The sequence below is a fragment of the Hetaerina americana genome, unplaced genomic scaffold (genome assembly GCF_022747635.1).
Source record: "Hetaerina americana unplaced genomic scaffold, ioHetAmer1.1.p SCAF_20, whole genome shotgun sequence".
NCBI classification, from domain to species: Eukaryota; Metazoa; Arthropoda; class Insecta; order Odonata; family Calopterygidae; genus Hetaerina; species Hetaerina americana.
The window spans coordinates 1,399,701-1,423,917 of NW_027286764.1; the positions used below are offsets into that span (position 1 = coordinate 1,399,701).

Below are 24,217 nucleotides of genomic sequence, written 5' to 3' on the forward strand. Positions count from 1 at the left end.
ATTTTCTTCAAGAACAAGGGCAAGATTAAGGAAATAGATGTTTAAAAGAGAATATTCTCGACGATGTTGAAAGGTTGCTTCTCATTAGGATAAACAAAAAGCAATTGCATGCAGTACTATTTATTGAAATATCATTTGTGAGAAGGTGAAAGTAATGTTTGCTGACCTCATTTAGAGGATGCTGGGATCCTCAGCAGCTGAAGAAGTATTTAAGGGAAGCCGTGGGTGGCTCAAGAAGTCTAAGAGTAGAACCATCGTCCACGGTATTGTCAGGCATGGTGAAGCATGCAATCTCCAACTCAAAGGCAGCAGAGAATTTCATTGGTGACTTCAAGAAGCTTGTAGATTCTGAGGATCACCTTCCGTAGCAGGTTTTTCATTTTGATGAAATAGAATAAGTATGAATAGATGAAGAATAAGCTGTGAATAATTTCTTGTGCTGTGATGGTCAAAGTGTAGCATTAGGATAGAAACATAAATATATTCCTTAAACAAGTCATTACATGAGTAGGGACTATGCAATTCATAATGTCATTGGTAGCCTGAAATGCTCTGTAGTTCTATTGAGAAGTTCCACTGTGTATTATTCCGAGTCTACCTATACTGTTATAATTGTAAATGTGTGAAGGAAAAAGGATTCGTTCTCTTTCTTTTTGTAAAAGTTTCTTTTGCAGGACTTCTCCACTGCTCTCTACCATACTCTCATCGCATTGAGCCCCAGACATTAAAGGTGGATCCAGGATTCTGATGGAAAATGATGAATATGGTAGAAAAAATTTCTTATTGTTAACCCAAGGAGTTCCTTGGAGCCTTCAAGTATGATTTCCCCTTGAAAAGCCCATCACTAGCGTGGCACCCAAGTACTTTGCTTGGTTACCTGTGATTTTATATCTAAGTTTTCAGTTACTACAGAGTTGGTGTGTTTACACATGGGATTTCTTTTCCTAGAAGGGTGCCACTGAAAGCAAATATTTCTGCATTTATTCAGAAATATTACTGGTGACACTTTATGGATAGGATTATTTGATTTAAATGTCTGTCAAGAGTTGCTCACATTCTATTGTATTATTGTTTCTTTCCCAGTTGATGATCATCATACCTTTAGAAATTAAAATTATTCACCCCAGTGGTAGCCTGTAGGGCAATGATCAAATAAAAATATAAGGGGCATTTTGGTGTCTTACCAGGGCATCTTGGGGTCCGGGTTTGCCCTCAAAGTGCAGCAGAAGCAGCGCCAAAAGCATTTCAACCGACAAATACCAGCAGCTGCCATGCTCATCCAGTGCCTGTGGAGATGTTATGCAGCTGACAAATCATTTAACAGCATTGCCACATGGAAGATATACATCAAAGAGACAGCGCAGCAGAATCAAAACATGGCCACTCCACTCAGCAAAGTAAGAGTGCTTGCCCTAATGAAAGGCCTTCTTCTTTTCTCAAATGGGGTCTTTGGTTGACAGAATGAGGGCAGTACTCTCTCTTCTTCTTCCCAGGCATGTTTTGCATATTTTGCTAAAGTGTTTGTGTTGGAACTCATGGGTCACTTAAGTATTCTTGACTTGTCCAATCTTTTACTTAAATCTCGGAGAACATCATTTTGTCTAAGCTGTCTAAATTAGGAAAAGTATATACACCATTAAACTGGAAATTCAGAGGGTATCGCGATTATATCTGGCACTTGAGTCATCATTCCCGATGCTGATACTAATGTATAAACAATAATAGTCGCCATAGCTGCTTCCTCAGGTCATTTTTTTCTGATATCTTGAAAGCTGAATTTGCAGTCATCCTCCATTTGATCATCGCCATATTGAATTCTGTTTTATTCATCAACCCTTTGAATTTGATCATGAGTCTTTTGAATAATGTCACTTCCCTTCCTTTCCTTTGAGAGTTAAAATTTGTAGATCACAGATTACCATGATCAGCAGAACAAGTGCATTAGCTGCTACTCAAATTTCTTTATCTCCAGCACTAGCTTTGCCTCAGGAAAGGCAAACTAGTGTAGCCCTAGTTGCCTTGGCATAAAACCCCCTCAAGAGGAGATGATTCCTCCTCCTTTATTTAACCTGGCAGAGGTACAAACTACCAAACTTCCATAAGATTGGTTTACCTTTAAAAGTAGTTGTGCATGTTCTATTTCACCATGCCAGTGATGCGTAATTTTTGCTGGCTATCTTAATGCAGCGGTAATATATAGTAGCCTTAGTTCAGATTAAGGTTTTTTTATCCATCCATCAATTAGCTACAGCCTGTCACACATTCCTTGGGTGAATTTTTCATTCTGTTCCACATCATGGATGATTGGTTCTCCTCATCTCCTTTCTCCATCTCCTTATCTAGTTGTAAATTGGTCATCCAATGTTTTCTTTTTTATTTTTGTTTATTATGTGATGCACCCTCAGGCATTCCATTGCTCTTTATCATATATTGCCATGAATTCATTTTAATTTGCTCTTTTATGATTCAATGCTTAAGAACGAAGAGTTATATCTTAACTAATAGACTTTTACCATTTTTATATTTCCTATTCTATAAATATGAAACTGTGCATCACCTTTTCACAAAATTTTGTCAGTGTTGATAATGGTAAGTAGATTTTAGTGTGTTAAAAATATGGGTGATTAAAGTTTTGAATAAGCTATTATGTCATCAGCAAACTTCTGCATATGAAGGGAAAATTAAAAAGATTCCATAGTGATTGCATTTTTCATACATATTCATAAGTAGGTAGGTATTCAAAGTTATGCAGACGTTCATGATTTGCTAATTGTTACAAGTAGAAGAAACATACATATATTTAATAAATGGGTATATTGTAACTGCAAAGTATAATTTAATGTCCCTTTTCCATACTGCTCTATTTAAAATTATTATGCATGTGTGAATTCCTAAATATACAGTTAAAGTGTCAATCATGAGCAAATTTACCTCTAGGGCATGCAATTCGTTGAAATAATATGGTCAATGAGTGAGTCAGTGGTAATAATTAATTTAAATGTACAATTTAATTTATACCTGAATTAATTCTAATTTACAATCTTCCAAGTTAGATAATATACACAAACACCATCTCTCAAGTTTTCTGGAGGAAGAATTTGGCATTAAAAAAAGTTGGTGTGTATGCACAAATATTTTATTTAATTAATCAGCTATTAAGTGATTCAAGTTGGTATAAATTAGACACTCAAGTCATCAATAATAATGAATCTTTGCATGGCCATAGTAATACAATAGTTGTAGAATATCATGATGAATTGAATTTAATAGTTGGAGGTCCAAAAATAGAATCTTCAATGCCTCATTTGACTTGCTTTACATTTTTTTTCTGGTGGTGTGCACTTGAAGGAATGCTGAGAAGTATATCAAGCTAAAGAGAGATCATGTTGAAAAATAAAAGTAAATCATCCAAAAATAAACAGTTTTCTATTCTTTCCTAAGGGCTTATTGAACTACCTGCGGTGTTTTGGTATTACTCCTAGTTGAAGATTTTTTCCAGTTACTTGAATATTAAAAATGAAGCTTGTAACCTAATTTTTCAATGGAAGGTAATCAATTATATGTATATTATACACTTCATCACTGTAATTGGTAATTACAGTACCTAGTCAAAGAGATAATCAAGTTGACTGCTTATTTTCAAAGTATAATTTAATAAAAAGTAGAATATTTTCCAGAACATGACAACTGATAGTTTTCAGGGTTATATCAGCATTGAACCCTCCATGGACAACAACCTTGACATGGTGGAAGGGCTTGCGCGTTCCGATGACCCCTAGAGCTGTGCTAACGGGAGTAATAATAAATGCTCCTGGTAGGGTCACCCATGCCAGATAGGTCGCAGGTTAGGAGCCAGATGAAAGGTAGTCCACCCAGCCTCTGTTCCTCAGTGAGGTGGCTGCAATGGCGTCTGATCCCAGAGGGGCGGCCAATAAGTGATGGTGTCACATTAAAAACGCTATTGACGAAGGCAATGGGAAACCACCTCAATTATCATTCCCACGATAAATATCATGGTCACGACAGAGATTTTGAGTCCTGGCAACTATGGGGCTCGGCCCAATCGGCCGTGTGTCATGCCCGGCAGTGGGGGAGGCAAGGCTTCTGCGGTTGTCATCCCACAAAACCTTTGCAAGGAAAAACCAACAGCAGCAGGACAGAAGATGCAGGAGAAGAAGACCACATTTGTTGGAATAGGAACATGGGATGTTAGGACAATGATGAGGACAGGGAAAGTGGAAAATATTAAGTGAGAGATGGAAAGGGGAAAAATAGATATTTTAGGTCTATGCGAGGTGAGATGGGAGGATAGCGGGGATTACTGGAGGGATAATTATAGAATAATATACAGCAGCGGGGATGAGAGCCGACGAGGGGTTGCCATAGTATTAAATGAAGAGGTAGGAAGAAGCGTAATCAACATAGAACAGGCAGCAGATAGAATATTACTAGTAGAGATAAAAGTAGAACCGACGAACTTGGTTATTATTCAGGTATACATGCCGCAGAGCAACCATACGGAGGAAGAGGTCGATAGGATATATGATCAGTTAGAGGACATAATCGCGTGTGTTCCTGCAGGTAAACATTTCATAGTGATGGGGGATAGGAATGCGATGGTAGGCAAAAGAAGAGATGGTGATGAGGTGGGAGACTCTGGTTTAGGCATGAGGAATGACCGTGGGGAGAAAGCAGTTGAGTTCTGCAGGAGACAGGGGTTAGTCATCACCAAGACTTTGTTTAGACACCACAAAAGATGCAGGTATACATGGAGAATGCCAGGTGACTCAGAAAGGTATCAGCTAGATTATATCCTGATTAGACACAGGTTTAGGGACAGTGTGATAAATTCGCACAGCTTCCCGGGAGCGGATGTGGACTCGGACCACAATTTAGTTGTTATGAAACGTAGTAGTTTTTCAATCCATTAAATGGATTGAAAAGGAAGGAGTACCAACAGGCTGTAGAGGAAATTGTGGAGGATGGCAAAGAGCTAAGTACTAACGAAGAAAAATGGGAAAGGAACAAAAAAGTGTTATCTAAAGCCGCAAAGGACACTATGGGAACCGTTAACGCGAAAAGGACAAGGGAACCGTGGATCACGGATGAGATGATTTTGAAGATGGATGAGAGGAGAAAATGGAAGAATGTACACACAGAGTTAGGGAAAATGAAGTACAATGAGTAAAATAATAAATGGAGACGGGCAATAAATAAAGTAAAAGAAGTATGGTGGAAGATGCAGTGCGAGGATATGGAAAGTTTGCAGAGGAAGGGTGAAATCGGTGCGCTGTACAGCAAAGTTAAATCGTTATCGGGAAGTAAGAAAGGGAGATCTATGCTAACAGTGAGAGATAAGGCGGGTAAGGTAATAGTTGACATAGGAAAGATCCAAGAGAGATGGAAGGAGTATATAGAAGAACTGTATAGTAAAGAACTTAGACCAACAAAGTTAGACATTGAAAAAGAATATGACGTAGAGGAAGATAGCTTAGGTCCAGGCATACCAGACAATGAGATAGGAAGGGCATTAGGGGAGATGAAAAAATGACGAGGAAGAGGCTATAAGGGCTGATTGGTAGTATCTATGAGGAAGGAATCTGGTAGGAATGAAAGTGGGCGGGGAATTTGTAAAATCAGTTAGGTTCGCTGATGGCCAAGCTTTAGTTTGTCAGTCAGCCAAGGGGTTGCAAGCATTGCTGAGTGAATTGGAAATTAAGTGCGACAGGTATGGGATGAAAGTCAATATTAATAAAACAAAGGTTTTTGGGAATTTGCATGTGAAGGGATAGGAAGAGAAGAGAGTGAAGCAGAATTGAAGGCGTAGCAGTGATTATTCATTCGAATGGATAAGGGGGTAATGCATTCGCCCATGTAAAAGGAAGTGCAATGTTTGCATGACAAAAGATAAATAATCTTTTTTGAGAGGCAATTAGGGTGGGAACGAAGTGAGGGGGCAATGAGGGGATGTGGGGAGAGGGGAGTAGATCTAATAAGTAAACAAGTTTTAATTCAGGGGTGGTTGCAAGTAGGGGAAATATTAGGAAATTTGTCGTGGGGGGACGCCAAAGGGTTGGTGGATCTCAGAAGGTTTTTGAGATTGGCGGGTCGTCTGTATGCGAGAGATGAGCATTGGGGTAGTAAGGATGAGGTTGTGTCTTTGCCATGTAAAATAGGAAACAGTTCTTTAAGAAAGGTTTTCAGTCTGTGTGATCCAGGGAAATAGGTGGTGCAAAGGTTGAGTCCTGCATCAGATGTGGGCTTGTTTTTAAGAGGTGTGTGTGGTCAGGTGGAGCGGTGGATTTTATTTTGTAGGAGCTTTTCTGGGTAACCACGTTAGAGGAGTGCAAGGTGTAGATTGTCTAGGCATTTGTTGAGAGTGGATGTGGTGTCGCAAATTCGGTGTCCGCTGATAGAGAGAGAATTAGGAATCGAGCGTTTCGTGTGTTGAGGATGACAGCTTGTGTGGTGTAGGTATTGCTGATGGTTAGTGGCTTTGATGTGTACTGAAGTAGTGAATTTGTTGTTTTGAAGTGAGATGTCTGTGTCAAGAAAGGTGACGGTAGAGTCTGAAATGGAGAGGTGAATTTTCCAGTGAAAGATGAATTTAAGGCAGGTAAGAAATTATTGAGAGACTCAGAGCCATGTGTCCAGAGAATAAAAATATCGTCTATGTAGCGGACCCGGAAAAGAGGTTGGAAGGGTTGCTGTGACAGGAAAGTCTCTTCGAGATGGCCCATGAAGAGATTGGCGTATGAAGGTGCCATCCTCGTTCCCATCACTGTGCCTTTGGTCTGTAGGTGAAAACAATTTTGGAAAGAGAATGCATTTTTAGTTAGGACGAAAGTGGCAAGATTGAGGAGAAATTCAGTCGAGGGGTGCTGGGGTAGGGGGCATAGAGAAAGATAATGCCAGAGGGAGGATAAGCCTTCTGCATGGGGAATAGAGGTGACGTTGATGGTGGCCGTAAGTAGGTTGAGTGTGGAGGGAATAGAGACAGAATTTAGACTGTTAAGGAGGTGGTTTATGTCTTTCGTGAAGGAGGGCAAGGAGAGTACAAGTGGTTGTAGGTGGTGGTCAAGGAATGCGGGGATTCTTTTGGTTGGAGAATTGTAACTGAAAACTATAGGATGACGGGGGATGTTGGGTATGTGTATTTTTCGGAGGAGATAAAACTGGGTTGTTCTGGGGTTTGGGGGTGAAAGTAGGGATATGTCTTGGGAGGTGAGGCCTTCTTCTGGTCCGGAGTGGAGGAGAAAAGACCGAATTTTGGTTTGGAAAGTTTGTGTTGGGTTTTTGGTGAGTGGTATAGGTGGATGTATCGTTCAGGTGAGCGAGGACTTTGGAAATATAATCATTGGTGTTTAGAATTACAACAGAGGAGCCTTTATCGGCGGAGGTAACAACGATGTTGGGATTGGACTGTAGGGGTTTTAGGGCATGACATTCATTCGTGGAGAGGTTATTTTTTGGTCTGAGATATTTTATGAATGATTGATTGGAAACTTTCTCGATAAGGAGACGTATAAAAATTTCGACAGGATGGTTACTAGGAAGGGGTTTTGGCTCATGAGTTGAAGCCGGGTGGAATTTGTCAAGTGCGGGATTGGTTTTTAAGTTACTGAAAGGTTTACTTTGTGATTTCCAGAAGGTGCGCCATCGAAGGTTGCAGCAGAAATTGAGGGTAACATTGAGTATGTTTATTTGGTTTATTTTTAGTGTAGGGGAGAAGGATAGGCCTTTACTAAGAACGGATATTTCATTGTCTGAAAGGCTGGTGTTTGGAAGGTTAACAATGTCATGGGCATTGTCGGAGGGAGGGGAGGTGTTGGGATCGTTCGGTGGTGGCTGGCATCGGGGAAAAACAGGAGGGCCTTTGGGAGGAGGGGGAAGGTTGTAAATGCTGCGGAGGTCGGGCTTATATTGAAAGAGTGGGGGTGGTTTAGGAGGAGGTGGCGGGAAAGGGTGAGAGTGTGGAATTTCAAGACCTACTCGGAAGAAGGAAATACACAAGTTGGACAGCTTTTTAAGGAGATTTTGACATTTTTGTTGGAGGGAACGAAGTTATGAAGTTATAAAGGCAGACGAAATTATGGCATTGAGTTGTGGAATTAGGTGAGCAGCAGTCAAGGAGATTATTTTAAAGAGGGAAAATAGGTTTGATTTGTGCTGTTCACGAATGCATTGGTAGTGCCTCAAACAACATTGCATTGGTATTGCATCTGCAACAAATCAATTAGTAACAACAAATCAACAAGTGTTTTGTTTGAATTATTTGCAATTATATTAAAATATTTATGGGCTACGTTTACTCAAGTTTTGTTCTATGGAGAGCTATTGATTTTTGAGTGACTCTTGGCCTCCTGAGATTTTAGCATGGACTAAAACAGTGAAGTTGGAGGAGGGAAGACCTTGTCCTACAAGTGCTCCCCTCCTTCCAAATGTGCATAATTTGCAATGAGATTCCTGTTTTGTAATTGGATAATCTCAAGAAAGAAGATCCTAAGGCCAATAAAAATAATTAAGAAGAAACTCCTATACCGGTATTTCGGTCACACAGGTGACCATCAACGGGGAGAAAATCAAATAGGGCACTTGAACTAAGAAGAGGAATGTGCACAGGCACCGTCCAAAGTCAAGTGGGTGTTCAGGTCGGGGGGGGGTGAGGTATATATACCTGGAGGGGCAAGGGGGGAGGGGTTAAGTGATGGTCCGTAGGTGGGGGGGAGTTTGTTGAGGTCACGTGGGAAGGAGTGGGGGAAGAGTGGCGGATATTAGGAGGGGGCTGTCTGTTTCTGAAATGACTAACAAAATTAAAAAGTGAAGTTCCTTGAATCTGATTTTGTCCAAAATCAGATTCAAGGAACACATAGGACACTTTAAGAACGGACGTTTCGATAGATCAGCGGTCGCCAAACACATTTTTGAAACGGAACACTCTATCACTCCCAACGACTTAACATTATTAAAACCGATACAACACTATAAACTCGATGCCTGTGAGAGCTTACACATACACTTAAACAAGAATAAACTTATGAACAATGAACCAGGCATCATCAACAGTTCACTTTTTAATTTTGTTAGTCATTTCAGAAACAGACAGCCCCCTCCTAATATCCGCCACTCTTCCCCCACTCCTTCCCACGTGACCTCAACAAACTCTCCCCCACCTACGGACCATCACTTAACCCCTCCCCCCTTGCCCCTCCAGGTATATATACCTCACCCCCCCCCCCCCCGACCTGAACACCCACTTGACTTTGGACGGTGCCTGTGCACATTCCTCTTCTTAGTTCAAGTGCCCTATTTGATTTTCTCCCCGTTGATGGTCACCTGTGTGACCGAAATACCGGTATAGGAGTTTCTTCTTAATTATTTTTATTGGCCTTAGGATCTTCTTTCTTGAGATTATTACTTTAACAGCCAATAGCTCCACATCTTCCATTTTGTAATTGGATGTTTCACTTTTTACAGTTTATGTAAAATGTTAAATTATGTCAATGTTCACTTCTGCCTCTTGGGACCTCAAACCATAATTCCATGAATGTTGGTGGTGTAAAAAATTATCACCCAGTCAAGAATGCCTCAAATTGCAGACTAATATGCAAATTGTCCTCCTATCATAAGATCAATCACTCTAAGTTGAGTGGTGAAGTGAGCCATTGCGAGTGGCAGACAGGACTATCTTTACACAGCTATTTTAAATATCACATATTAAAAACTTAAATTCAATTGTCATATTCATCATCTATCTGTCAAATCTGTCTTTGGGTGTCATCTTGTTGGCCTCATTGGCCCGCCTGATAGTTCCTCCCCTCATGCCATAAATTTACCCCAGTTTGCTGTATTTGTTGTAGTCAATATTAAAAGACATTTAACCACAATTTGGTGATTGGCATTGCTCATTTATTTGGGCAATACATTATGCCAGCCATTGGTCAGTCTGTCAAAAGGCTAATCCCTTATCAGTCTTTAATAATCCAGGTTGCAAAGAAGGCAAGTGTGTTGAAGAGAAGGAAGTCAAAGAGTCGGATGGATGTGCTGGAGCAGAGTGTGAGCGTGTCAGCAATGCCAACAGGAGGGGCTGTCAACGTTACCACTGCAGCACTAAACCGGCGGGAGAGTGAAGGTGACGTGGTGTTCTACATTGAAGAGCCAAAAGCTGGTAATTGGGCAAAATCTCTTGCTCCTCCTTGTAGCAATGCTCCATTGAAGTGTTATTTCAGAGTGAGTCTAAGGATACCTTGCTGAGCACTGCTGGGGGATTTGTGGGTGGTCTGCATTGATGTGCAGCAGGATTCATGGCTGACCCCCCCCCCCCCATTGCCACTCCCTCTCATGATTGCCTTTCCAACAAACTCAGGAATAAGACCAGCCAGCATAATTTATTGCTTGGGAAAGTATATGATGAGTGGATTGCCTCAGCTGATCATTATTTGCAGAGTTGCAGCTCTGAGCTGCTATGTCTTCATTGAAATTCCAATACTCAAAGTGGATATCTCAATAAGAACAAAAACATTGACATTGAGTTTGAAATTTTTGTGAAAAAAATTGCCATTTGTGTTAAATTTTGGGTGGTCTTGATTGTTGGAATAGGCATTGTGGTTTTGGTGTTTGGTGTATGGGTTTTGGTCCTGGTTCATGGAAGTAAGGGACTTATAACTGCCAAACTGATTATCACTGCAACCTTTATCATTCTTAATTAAAAGTCTGTTCTTATTCACAAGTTTGTTTCAATACTTCAATACATTTAAATATTGTTTTCATAAGACTTGTGAGCTACCTTAATTTAAGTGTGGGACCAAGCAAAGAGTTCTCATTACACCCTCTGTCCAACGTGTCCCATGCCTCCTTTGCTTCAATTCATAATTTCTCTTTAAAGTTCACCACTTATGCTTGTCATTGTGGGGGCCACAGCAACGAAGTTAGATTTTACCCATTTCCCAACTTTAGCCTTGGCCATAGTACAGTACCTGCAACGTCCTTCTAGCTAACAATCACCTCCCAAAAGTCCCTTAAAAGCATTACTGACTTCATTCTCATCTTCCATCCATGATAATTCTTCCTGGTAAGTTTATGAACACTCAATGTTCTCCTCTCATTTTCTTTTTATGGATTTGCCATCTAAACCAGTCAAGCTCATATGATGGCTTGATGCTCTCCCAATGTTTCACTGCACTCCGCCACATAAATACTTAATATTAAAGATTCTCCTCAGATTCATTATCTGTTAATTTTTTTCTCATCTCATTCTCCACTGCAAACTATAATTATGACATTGTATTCTGGGTGCACAAACACAGGTGAAACCGAGTATCTATTTCCAAGAGTCAAATGAAACCTGCTATTTTATTTTTTGATGCCACCACAGGGTGCGGTACAATACACTGAATATGCATGAAAAGATGTGCTACTATCAGCAAAGCTGCCAACATAACATTTATAATTTGCACAATCCCAATATAAGTTACAGATATTGCATGCATTTTTATTTGGTAAGATTTATTTTCTCATTGAATTAAATTTTCCCATTATTTTAGCTGTAGTAATGTTGAAAATAAATGAATCTGTGAGTACGGATATCATTCCAAAAGAACTATTTAAGTTTTAGGAAAATGTGAAAGGAAGAGTTTTTATGAGCTAACTTTAAGTCCCATGTGCAGTAGGTATTTGATTGGAAGATTTTGTCAAATCAGTTTTAAGAGGGTAATTAGAAGAGTTCTCAGAATGGGATTAAAATAAGCAACTTACCTTAATGAAATATTTTTTATTTTTCAATTTAATCTCCATGTACACTGATGCCCTTGGTCCAGCGATATTCCAATGTCTTGATCTCATCTAAAAGACTAGATTCCTTCAGGCCTGCAAAATACTGGTCTACTTCGGCTGTTATTTCTTTGTTATCTCTGTCCACCGAGGGAAATTTTAAGCTTGGGTAAGAGATGGAAATTTGATGGAGGCCAATCATGAAAATAAGGCGGTTGTGGCAGCAATTCATATCTGAGTTCACATATTTTTGCAATGGCAACGACACTTGTGACTGGGTGTGCATAGTCATAATGAATTACCATACCTGGACTTTTTTCATGAATATTTTGCTGCAGTTAGTCCAGGAGGTTTCCTAAGTATTGTCCAGTAATTGTATGACCACTGGGAAGATAATCCTTAAGTAGAATCCCTTTTACATCCCATATAACTGAAGATATCACCTTTCTGGCTGACCATATTGTCTTTGCTTTCTTTAATGGTGGTGAATAAACATATTTCCACTGATTTGACTACTGCTTTGTCCCTGGAGTATATGTAGCAGTGGACCCAAGTTTCATCTTTGGTCACAAAGTGATGCAGAAAATCTGGTTGGCTGCTCTTAAAATGGATCAAATATTGTTCAGAAATTTCCATTCTGATTTGTGATCCTGTGTCAAGAGTCACGGCACCTATCTAGCAGATAATTTTCTCATATCCGATTCTCCTGTGAAAAAGCAATCTACCCATTCAGATGACCTTCCTAAAGCTTCAGCAATTCCTCGCATTTTCAGTAGGCAATCCTCTATGACCATTTTATACACTTTGGAATAATTCCTGGGGTAGTGGCACATTTTGGCCGACCACTACACCGACCATCATCTAAGCTGTCTTGACCAAACTTAAACTCAATTTTCCACTTGACAACAAATGAATATGAAGGAGCAGAGTCCCCCGGGGAGTTTTGAAAGTTGCTATGAATTTCCTGTGCTTTCATACCTTTCTTTACTAAGAATTTAATCAGTGCTTGAATCTCAATTTTTTCCATCTTCACAAAACAATGCAGGAGAACAACAATAGAGACATTTACATGACATATCTCTTCCCAGAACATTGACACATTATGTGTTAACTCATAAATGATTAAAACTGCGGGAAACTTCTTGCACTAGCCATGACACCTGGTGGTGATTCTGAGAACCTTTCTAACTACCATCATAGTTCCCATCCCAAAAATGAGAAAAGTCAGCCATATGTGAGGACTAGTGAACAATAAATCTGATTTTGATAGCAGCTAAAGTGCTACTTCATCATCATCAATATTTCAATCATAAGATTAGTTTACTGCAGCCCTTCATCCTCTATTTGGTGATAATTCCCTTATCCCCTAATGGTGTCTCTGGTACTTTGTAATTTGTCTAATGCACTTTTCTATTAGTTTTCCTCATGAGAACTTTGCTTCAATTTTCCAAACTATTTTGTGTCTTACTAATTTATTGTGCCTGTATGAGTCCAACCTGCTTTCCAGTAGAATTCTTCCAATGGTTCTCTTCAGCATTCTTATCCATCACCATGTTAAAAGGTATGTTTTTATTTCTTCTTCATACAATTCTTTGCTGGCCCACTTTTCCTATGTTCAAAACCTCTAATTCATATGAAAACCTCTATATAAATGAATGGATGAACTGTTTCCTTGCTAACAGCCTCAGGTGTGTTCTTTGAACATAGCAGTTGCCTGTTCTTAATGAATGTCTTCTTAGATTGGACCACTCTTTGCTTGATGCTAATCTGACTCTTCCATCCCAAGTTATACTTCTGCTGCTCAGTGAGACGAAGGTTTTATTCCACTTACTCTAACTTCATTCCTCGAATTGTGATATCTTACCCACAGCTTTTCTCTCCACACACAGGGATTTTAGTTAACTTGTCGATACTTATATTACATGCCTAAAGTCCTTGATCTATAGCATTAAGAGTTGCTTGCAGGTCCCTTCATATTTATGTAACTACTGCAATGTCATCTGCAAATTGAAACATCTTAATTTTTTCACCATTCATTTTGACTCCTTTGATGCTCAATTCTTATGCTTATTTTATTGCCTCATCTAGTTGTGTATTGAATAGTACTGGCAAAAGGTTGTATTCTTGTCTAACTCCATTTTATCTTCTTTTTTCCTTTCATTTTTTACTTGCGTGGTCATTTCCTGATTCTTGTAAAGGTGAAGGATCTTTTTATGAAGTTGCACTCTAGTTCAAGTGCTTCTATTATTGTGAACATTTGATATTAAATGCCACATAACATGGCTGGCTACCTGGTTAATGGCTGCCTGATGGCTGGTTGGCATGGCTAGCTAATGTGTTACATTTTTTCAGCCCGAACCCTCAATTTGAATATTTCCTCCCTTATTCCTTTGTTTTCCCTGAGTCTTTATTGATTTACCATCATTTTTTTATTACTTCAAACATTTTCTTCTATCTTTCCTTGTATTCTTTGGCTAATTTTCCAAGTAAGTATTTTTGATTCATGAGAACTCAGGCTCTATGTTAGGAAGAATATTGTATGCATTTATCTGTTCCTGGTTTCCTTAGCATACAGTTATCTCACTCAATTTGACGTCTTCTGATAGATTGCCACTGCCATAGTTATTTTTGACCATTCCGAGGAGGGTATCCTTCACAAAGACCCCTAGTATCTGGATTACTTCTCTGCTTGTTTATTTAACTTTTGGTGCCTCGTTGTTCTTAGGGTCTTCCACAGTTCTTTTGAGCTCACTTCTCAGTAGTTCTAGGCCCTTTTTCTTATTCTGCCAAAGTATCTTCATTAAGGCACCTTCCAGGGGTTTGGGCCCTAGTAGAAAACTCATACTTCAATATGCTCATACTTGTATTCCTTCCATCTCTTTGTATTGCCTTCATCTTTAATTAGTATCTTTCTATTAGCATCTCAAATATTGTGGGATTCCGTTTTTCACTCTCGTCAATTGCCTAGTTTATAGACAGTTTGACTGTTTCCTTTTTTAAAGTTATCATTGATTTCCTGGCAGCATGTTTTCTGTGCAATCTGGTATGACTTGGTTCTGCAACTTTTTAGAAAGGGTTTTCTTGGTTTCATTTCTTGGATTCTACTGTTTCCTTCTTACCTATATGAGTTATTTTATTCTTTGAACTCCTATTCATGGCCACCAAGATTTTGCCCCTTACTTGTGAGTTGCTCAACTGCTCCTTAAGTTATCATTCATATATACTCTTTATTTACTTCCACAATCCTTCTATCATAGTCTCATTTTGTTTTTCAATTTTTCCATGAAAACTGGTACTTCGATTCATCATTAAAAGGATAGCGAGGAGGCCATATGATTTAATGGAGAAGTCCTCAGTTTATTTGTGTTCAGGAAGGATAGAGGCCTAGTAGAATTGAGGTCACAAATAAAATGGAACATGGAGCCCAGTCATAATATTTGTTTTTTTGGGTATTTCGGGATGACACTTGGGTAGATATGGGTTAGAAGTAAATTGGCTAGAATTAATTAATGTAATGCAGAAAATAGGAATAGATAGAGAGGGACAGGAGGTTATATTAAGTAATATTATGATTGACGACATTTAATATGGTTGTACCATTTTTAAAATGAATAAAGTATTATTATTATTATTATTATTATACATGTCTCAGGCTGCTCAGGTGTGAGTGGTGGATGGAGAGTCTGAATGAGCAGTGTTAGGATAAGGAGTAAGATAGGTGGTCAGTTGGGAGATGGGTATGACAGCAGTATCCACTGTCAACCATGCTTTTCATGTATATGTGGAGGAAATGTTTAAGTAGGCATCAAAAGAACTGGAAATAGGAATGAAAGTTGAGGGAGGACAGTTCATAAAATCAGGCATGCAGATGATCAACCCTTTAGCTAGCTAGCCAGCCAAGGGATGGCAGGCATTGCTGAGTATATATTGGAAAATCAATGTGATAATTTTGAGATGAGAACCAATGTAAACAAAATATTGTTCCTTTTTTCATTTCAAAACCTGCTGTGATGATAGGGTACTAATAATAAAAAAATAAACCATTCAATGGTGATGAGCTAGGCTACATGAGGTGGCTTGGGGCACATGTACCTTGTTCTATAAATTGAGTCTTTCGATTCACCAGAAAAATACCTACTCCCACATTCGGCATAGGAAAGTTGCCTCGATTACAAATGCTGATAATATATCTGTTTTGAGTCAGTAGCAAACAACAGAGAGAGTGCATAGTATCCTTTTCTGGGGTTATTCCATAAATTAAACATTTTGTTGAAAGTACTTCATAAAGAATTACCGAATTAATTGTAACCGTTTAGAATGTGGTGCATTTAGTTTCATCTCACAAGTGGTGCTGCCTCAAAACAATATGTGTTGGGCTAACTGGGATGTCACCCCTCTGCTAAGACATGCATACATTGTATTTCTCATGATAAAGTCTGTGACTACAGCCGATTAACCCTAAGTAGTATGAGAGTGTTGCAAAGCCACAGAAAATGATTGCTTTTAATACTTGCTTTTGCCGTCAGCAGCAAGTGGTTTTGCTCAATGATGGAAAAAAATTCATCTCTCCTGTTAAAGTTGTATGCCAAGGTGTCCCACGGGGTTCAGTTCTGGGTCCTATCCTGTTTCTCCTCTACATTAGTGACTTACCTGAGAATATAAGAACCAACGAAAGGGATGATCCACTCTTATTGGCAGATGATACCAGTATCATACTCACTGCCTCTACAGTCCAAAGTTTAACAAACAATGCTAAACAAACCGTTCAACATCTGAACTCATGGTGTAGCAGGAATCAGCTGAATTTAAATGTGGAAAAGTCCCAACTACTTTACTTTGCAAATAAAAACAAAAACATGGCCACATTTGCAATTGAATCAAGTGGAAAACTAATTCCCCAAGCGCCCCATGCAAAATTCCTAGGAATAGTTCTAGACGGGCAGTTGTCCTGGTGGGAGCATATATGTCACCTGGGCAAAAAACTGAATACCATTTGCTTCCTTATTAGAAGCATCAGGTTTACTGTAACAATGGATGTCCTTATGTCAATATATTATGCAAATACTACCTTGATCAAAAAGTTCCCGGAATAACCACCGTGTGGCGCTCCCATCGTTCCGATTTGAGTTCTGTTTTTTTTGTTAAATTGGTACATCTGTTGTTGATATTCCCTTTAAATCTTAGTGTCATAACTTGACATTTGCAAAAGTTACGTAGCCAAGAGTACATCTATCTCTGTGTGTGTTGGCGATTTTTTACAATTTCAGAAATGGATTTAAATTTGCAACAACGAACTTGTATTAAATTTTGCGTAAAAAACGGATTTAGTGGCGCACGGACGTTGGAAATGTTGGAAAAGTGTTTCGGCAACGATTCTCTAAAAAAAACGGTCGTTTACCAGTGGCACGAGCGGTTCAGAAGTGGTCGTGAGTCAATCGAAGATGATGAACGCAGTGGCAGACCATCGACATCGAAAGTCGGTGAAAAAATTGATAAAGTAAAAGAAATGTTGGTCAATAACCGCAAATTAACCATCAGAGAAATAGCGGAGGACTTGAACATTGCCTATGGATCCGCCCAAGACATTGTGGTTAATGATTTGGGTTAGCAGCAAAGTTGGTGCCAAAAGACCTCAATTTCATGCAAAAAAGAGACCGTGTTGACGTCGCAAAAGACATGATTTGCGAGGCTGAATCCGATCCCACATTCATCAAAAGGATCATTACTGGAGACGAGACGTGGGTTTATGAGTACGACACGCAATCCAGACATCAGGCAAGTGAATGGCGTTCACCAAATGAGCCGAGACCAAAAAAACCACGTCGTTTTCAGTCAAAAAAGAAGGCAATGCTGACGGTTTTCATGGATTACAACGGTGTAGTGCATCATGAATTTTTGCCAGAAGGCCAGACAGTAAACAAAGAGTATTATTTGGGCGTTATGAGACGTTTGCGTGAAGCAATTCGCCGAAAGAGACCAGAAATGTGGGCAGAAAACTCGTGGATTTTGCACCATGATAACGCACCGTCGCACAGTGCTATCATTATTCGTAATTTTTTGACGAAAAATGCAACAAATACCATCCAACAGCCACCGAATTCACCTGATTTGGCTCCCTGTGACTTCTTTCTGTTCAATCGAGTTAAAAAACCATTACGGGGAACGCGTTTTAGCAGCCGAGAGGAAGTAATGGAAAAATCGCAGGAAGCACTGATGGACATACCGAAAACCGACCGTAACTTTTGGAAATGTCAAGTTATGACACTAAGATTTAAAGGGAATATCAACAACAGATGTACCAATTTAACAAAAAAAACAGAACTCAAATCGGAACGATGGGAGCGCCACACGGTGGTTATTCCGGGAACTTTTTGATCAAGGTAGTATCTACTCCTGTATCGTATATAGTATCCTTTTCTGGGGTTATTCTCCACTTGCAGACACAATATTTAAAATTCAAAAGCGAGCCGTACGCCTAATTGTCAAAGCAGAGCATAATGCTCCTTGTCGTCCATTATTCCATAAATTGAACATTCTACCTTTGCCATGTATTTACATTTATGTATTATTAGTGTACACTTTTGTAAACCTTTCAATGTATGACACAAATTGTGGTATTCACCACCGAGGGACCAGGTCTAAATATGATCTGCACCGAACTTACGTAAGAACTAGAACCACCGCACTAGGCCCTAAATCTATGGGTCTCCTTATGTTTAATAAGCTAAATGAGGACCTGAAATCCAGCACAAACATTTCTCTATTTAAAAGGAAATTGAGAGCTTTTCTTCAAAGGAATTTGTTCTATTCTATTAGGAATTTCATGGAACATGAAACTTAGAATAGGTATATGTATTACATTGTGTATTATTGTATATATTATTGTATTAATACAATATGTATCACAATGTAAGCATAAATTGTATGTCAAATGAAGTACGTGAATTACCTATAATTATATTTAATTATCATATGTGATATCTAATGCCTTGATGTGTCTTGACGTGCCTTGTTATATTTAATGTAATATGTCATTTTAATGCCTTAACGTGTCTTGACGTGCCTAGTCATATTTAAAACCTTGACGTGTCCTATAATATGTGTACAATTTTTTGTATGATGCAGTCTCTGGACAAATAAACTTATTATTATTATTATTACATATTGAGATTATATCAAAATAATAATAGAAACTACACTTCGCATAAAAAGTTTGAATGGTAATAACATAATTGGATCATAAGAGAGAATTATGTGATGTAGACTGTTACACTGCATGTGTAACTTCTTATATTTTCATGTACCAATGCAATTTTCTTATTACTTAGTTTGAGCATCCTTTTCTGTCTGATCCAAGTATTTTTCATTAATTCTGACCTGGAATATCACAGTGCCTCTTAAGCACACTTTTTTACCCCAAAATGTGCTCTGAAATCAGCCTGCATCATGAAGGTGAATGGGAATAACTTTGGCCTAATTTTTGTGCTTAATTTTTGAAAATATCTTATTGGTTGGGAAATAAGTTAAATTCTAGGGACGTAAAAGCTATGTCTCACTCTTTGTTCTTTTTCTCACCGGATCCATTCATTTGGCATTTAAAATACTCATAAGAATATTTGGTTATGGAGTAGCATGCACATAATATGACAGAGTTGGCATTTTAAACTGTAAGACCCTGCAAGATACACTCAAAATGCCTTGTTGAGAAAATTGCAGTCATGCACTGTATGGTTCATCAAGTAACCGGTGATTGTGTAATGTGGAATTGTTCTAAGCCAGGAATCTTGGTCAATAAGCTGGACAACAGTAGTTCTTCCTTTGTCTGTGTGTTGCAGGCACACCCTGCCGGGTGCGGAGGGAGGGCCGTGATGGTGTGGGCAGGGGCTCACTGTTCACAAGTCAGACAAGCAGCGTGACGGAAGCAGCCTCTGATGAGATAGACATGGACATGGAGGAACCCCAGAGGGTGACCATGTGAGTGCTCATAAATACTTGTTACTTCCACTTGGCTCATTAAATTGAGTCACCCAATCAGAACTAACTCCAATTGCTAGAATGATGGCATTTGATTGACATTTCATGCCTTTGACTTTTTGCCTGTGTAAGGGATTCTTTCTGAACTTAAGCTGACAAAGAATCTTCCTATGATGTGAATTTTGAAAACTATGAACTAATCTAGTCTAGGATATAAAAGTTCTGATGGGATCAAAAATGATTAATTTACTGGATGCTAAGATAAATTCATTCAACTCTACGAAGGAATGGAGGTGAATTCTCTTTAAAGAAATTTTCAATAGAATGTCAATGATTTTGTTCAGGAAAACAAAGTCTGACTTTTTAGCTTTTTTCACTAAGTGTTATGATTCTTATATTGATGTGGCGTATGTCTATATTGTGCTCATGTCATGATTTTTGAGGCAGATAAAATTCTTATTCTTATTCCCTAATTCTTCATTTCCATTTGCCTTTGTGGCAGAGTGAAGATCTAATTAATGAGAGGTAGTGGTGCGTGCATGAATGAAATAAAATTTTAAAAGTCATTAATTAAATCATCTGATACTCATTATGTTTCATATATGTGTCGGGATTGTGGGATTAAAGTGAAGCACTATGGTCGGGGAAAGTCTATTTATCTATGTGTGTAGTGGTTTTGTAGGAGTGAATAACTTATTGAACTGTATTTTCCTGGAAGAGGAGTATCAGAACAATTTGTTAGCTAATCATGTGCTTCAAGAAGTTCTGGTGCATGATTTGGGACTCCTGTGAGAACTATTTGTGCTTATATTGTTTCATGACTAATTCTCTCTCTATAAGAAAAAATGAAGGAAATATTTGTAGCCACTTTCACTTTTTAAAGTAGCATTATTTACATATCAAAGATATTTTGTAAGCAAATGATTTTTTAATTGTTTTTACCAAACCATCTATGTTTCCATTTTATCCTAGATAACTTTATCCCCTTCTAATTTAAATTACAAGATCTGATTTTTTTTATTCACTCAACAGGCTCACGGAAGCTCACAGAAATGCCATTAGAGCAATAAGGAAAATCAAGTACTTTGTGGCCCGGAGAAAGTTCCAGCAAGCAAGAAAGCCTTATGATGTACGAGATGTGATAGAGCAGTACAGCCAGGGACACCTTAACATGATGGTCCGAATCAAAGTAAGGATATTTGCTGTCATGGACCATGTGTCAGTGCTGGGGCCACACACTAACATAAGACTGTGTTCATGAGTGTGCTCAAATTTGATGAATTTTTCATTTGAATGATTTATCAGTTTTCTTTAATTCAATGTCAGTATGAGCATACTCAGTAAAATTTCTTGAATGTGGGTATAAAATTGTAGGTACTCCTTACTTCACTCAACCTCCATGACACCACAAGATTCACAAATCTACTGATTACCTAAGAGGGTTCATGTGTGGAAATTCATCAGCAGTGAACATTATGCGATGCCCAGAGGTGTGAATTACCCATATACTTTGTAAAGTGATGCTTACATTTCTGTGACATTTTTGCTTATTTAATTCAATTTTCAAAGCAGTCACGGTGGACTTATTTTTGTCTTCATTGGCAGTTTGTAATGAATAAGTGAGGCTGTGTGGTGTGGGCCTTTCGTAGAGGGACTGAGCGATTGATTTTTCATGTGCATTATCCCTCTCCCTTCCTTATTTAAAATGATCATGCACAGTGTAATTTGCGTAAAGCAAGCACTGATATATTTTTACAATTATGATGCAGTGAAGGCTTAGAACACATGTTCGAGTCATTAATTTCTGCTCCTTAAACAGTAGCTTTCCTGGGGTCCAGATAGGAGCATTTGCAAATGCTTTTACAGACCTTTTTGCATGGACAATGCCTCCATTGCTGGGTTAGAGCTCCTCAGACAACTCCATAGCCAGCCACAGGAATGAATTTTAGGTTTGTATATCCAGTTTCAAGGTCTCAAGTGAAGTAATTAGGCCAAGTTTCCTCACAATGTATTCTCACCCAGGGGCCATTTTATTGATTAATTCTTCAATGTGAAAATCTAGTCTAGATTTTCACTTGGAGATAATCCCGAAAATGTTATGGGACTGGGCATGTGAATAGATTTCTGTGAATCTGTTCTAAGAAATGGACTTAAACATTTTATTCTCATTCAATAGCAAATTGCTTGACTTACACCAGTTTGAAGTTTGCTAGAGTGTGATGAGCAGAAGTGTTAATATCTGTGAAATTCTCTCCCATATTTAGAATGAATGTATCATCAGCATATGATGTTCTTTCACTAGGCAAATGAATGATGAGATCATAAATCCTTTTAATGCTGATCGATCTGCTGGTGCTGTATTTTCGAGGGCTGTCCCAGAAGTACCCAACTCAACAAAGAAAACACAAACATTTTGGAAAAAAATGTATTTATTTTTCAACATAATCTCCTTTCAGCTCTATACACTTTTCCCAGCGATGTGCAATACGTTTGAAACCCTTTTTTTAATAAGAGCTGTCTTGCTCCTCAAAATAGCCATTAACTGCCAACATCACTTCTTCACGGCTAGAAAATCTTTGACCACCGAGAGCCATTTTTTCAAGTTTGCGAACAGAAAATAATCCGAGGGGGCTAAATCTGGTGAATAGGGTGCATGAGGTAGCAATTCAAACTTTAATTCATGAATCTGGTTATCTCTTTTGAATCCATTGTTTTGATTGCTCTTTTGTCTTGGGTGTGAAGTATGGACCCATCTTTCATTCATGGTTATGAAACGATGCAAAAATTCCACTTTGTTGCTGTGAAACTTTGCTAAACACTCAATTGAAATATCTTCACGACACTAGCTTTGCTCAAGTATGAGCAAACCTTACAGCCATCTAGGACACAGCTTTCTCATGCCCAAATTTTCAGTTGCTATTTGATGTACCACACTTTTTGAAATGCCTACTATTTCTGCTAGCTCGCGCACTTGCAGTCGACGATCATCCAGTGGCACTTTGTGGATTTTCTTCACCATTGCTGGAGTCATCACCTTATTTGGTCGACCAATGCAATGCTCATCTTGACAGCTCTAACAGTCTCATTTAAACTCTGCTACCCAATACTTTACTGTTGTAAACGAAGGAGTAGACTCACACAGAGTAGAATCCAGTTTAGCTTTTATATTGATTGGGCTGAGGCCTTTCAAATAGAAGTATTGCTTTACTTAATGCTGACTAATTTTCTCCATTTTCACAAATTCACCTAAAATGTTCACTCTTGATGGTTGCCAAACAAATACTAAACAACGTGGCGTCTTCAAACTTGAAACATATGCTTTATTGATTGCATACTTTGTAGTTAGGTGATATTTTTCAAACAACTACTGCCATCTCTAGATAGACTGGTTACTTATGGGACCACCCTCGCACAAAGAATGCCATAGGCTTATCTATTGGTGTAGTGTTTTTACGTTTGCACCGTTACTTTTTTTGTCTACGGCAGAGCTTTTGTACATATTATTTGAGTATCTATTAGGCTTATGAATGTTGGCAAATTTACCTAATGAAAATGAAATATATGTTCACATTTTGGTTAGAAGAATAAAAGGGGTGTTCTGCATTTTAGAGTATCTTCTTTTTCTGCAAAGCAGGGGCCATATCAGGGTAAGCTTATATATAAGCTTTTTATCATGCATCTCTGTATTACTTGCAAACTTGTCTTTGTGTTATTATAAGGCTGTCTTTGTAGTGCTATTTACCTCACCTGTCTTGTTCTTAACACTTTCCTGATGACACATGATAATCATCTCAATGGAAATGAAACATTTTATCTTTGCTCTGGAATAGGATTCTCTCTCAACAATTGCCCTTTGGTCTTGCTTAGGAAAGACTATCAGTGACAATGATGACTTAGTTATTCATTCTGATGAACTTAAATTGAGAAAAAACAAAGATTATCCTCCTCACAAAGTTCCCTGTTTAAAGATTTGGATAGAGGAGAAATAGTAGCCGATTGTGGGGGAGATGTTTGGGAGGAAGTATATGCAAAATCTCCCAAATTGCAATTCCTGTACCAAGGCAGGATTTGCAGACCTTCTACTGCAACTCCGTTTAGTTAATTTTATTCGGTGATGGGTGAACTGGAATTTGTGAATTAGTGAGGAGACAAATACCCCATTTGCGGAAGAGTGATTCCTGGGTGCTTTGCCAAGAAAAAGCCATGCCAGCCCATTCTGTGTTGTCAGTGAAGGCATTCTTCATAAAATATGGCATCACTCACCATACTTGCTTGACCTAGCCCTCTGAGACTTTTGTTTATTTCCTAAGTTCAAATTGGAGCTTAAGGGTAAGACTTGATAGTGCAAGAACAGCGAAAGGAAAAGAAATGGAGGTTCTCTAGAAATTGACAGATGCAGACTTCCAGCACTGCTTTGAGCCAGAGAAGACTTCTATGAAGCATTGTAGAAATCATACAATGGTGATACATTGGA

At 38.6% G+C, this 24,217-nt stretch overlaps 1 protein-coding gene across 3 annotated transcripts in view; it reads left to right on the forward strand.

Moving 5' to 3' along the window:
• LOC139688526 (potassium voltage-gated channel subfamily KQT member 1-like) overlaps positions 1-24,217 on the forward strand; it is a 311,370-nt gene that overhangs the window by 283,369 nt on the left and 3,784 nt on the right. For 2 of the 3 annotated variants that reach the window (XM_071586043.1, XM_071586045.1), the window contains 4 exons: positions 1,188-1,397; positions 9,973-10,168; positions 19,605-19,743; positions 20,776-20,932. In XM_071586043.1, coding sequence (XP_071442144.1) covers positions 1,188-1,397; positions 9,973-10,168; positions 19,605-19,743; positions 20,776-20,932 — 702 coding nt within the window. The remainder of the gene's footprint in view (positions 1-1,187; positions 1,398-9,972; positions 10,169-19,604; positions 19,744-20,775; positions 20,933-24,217) is intronic. The other variant, XM_071586044.1, reaches the window with a different exon arrangement.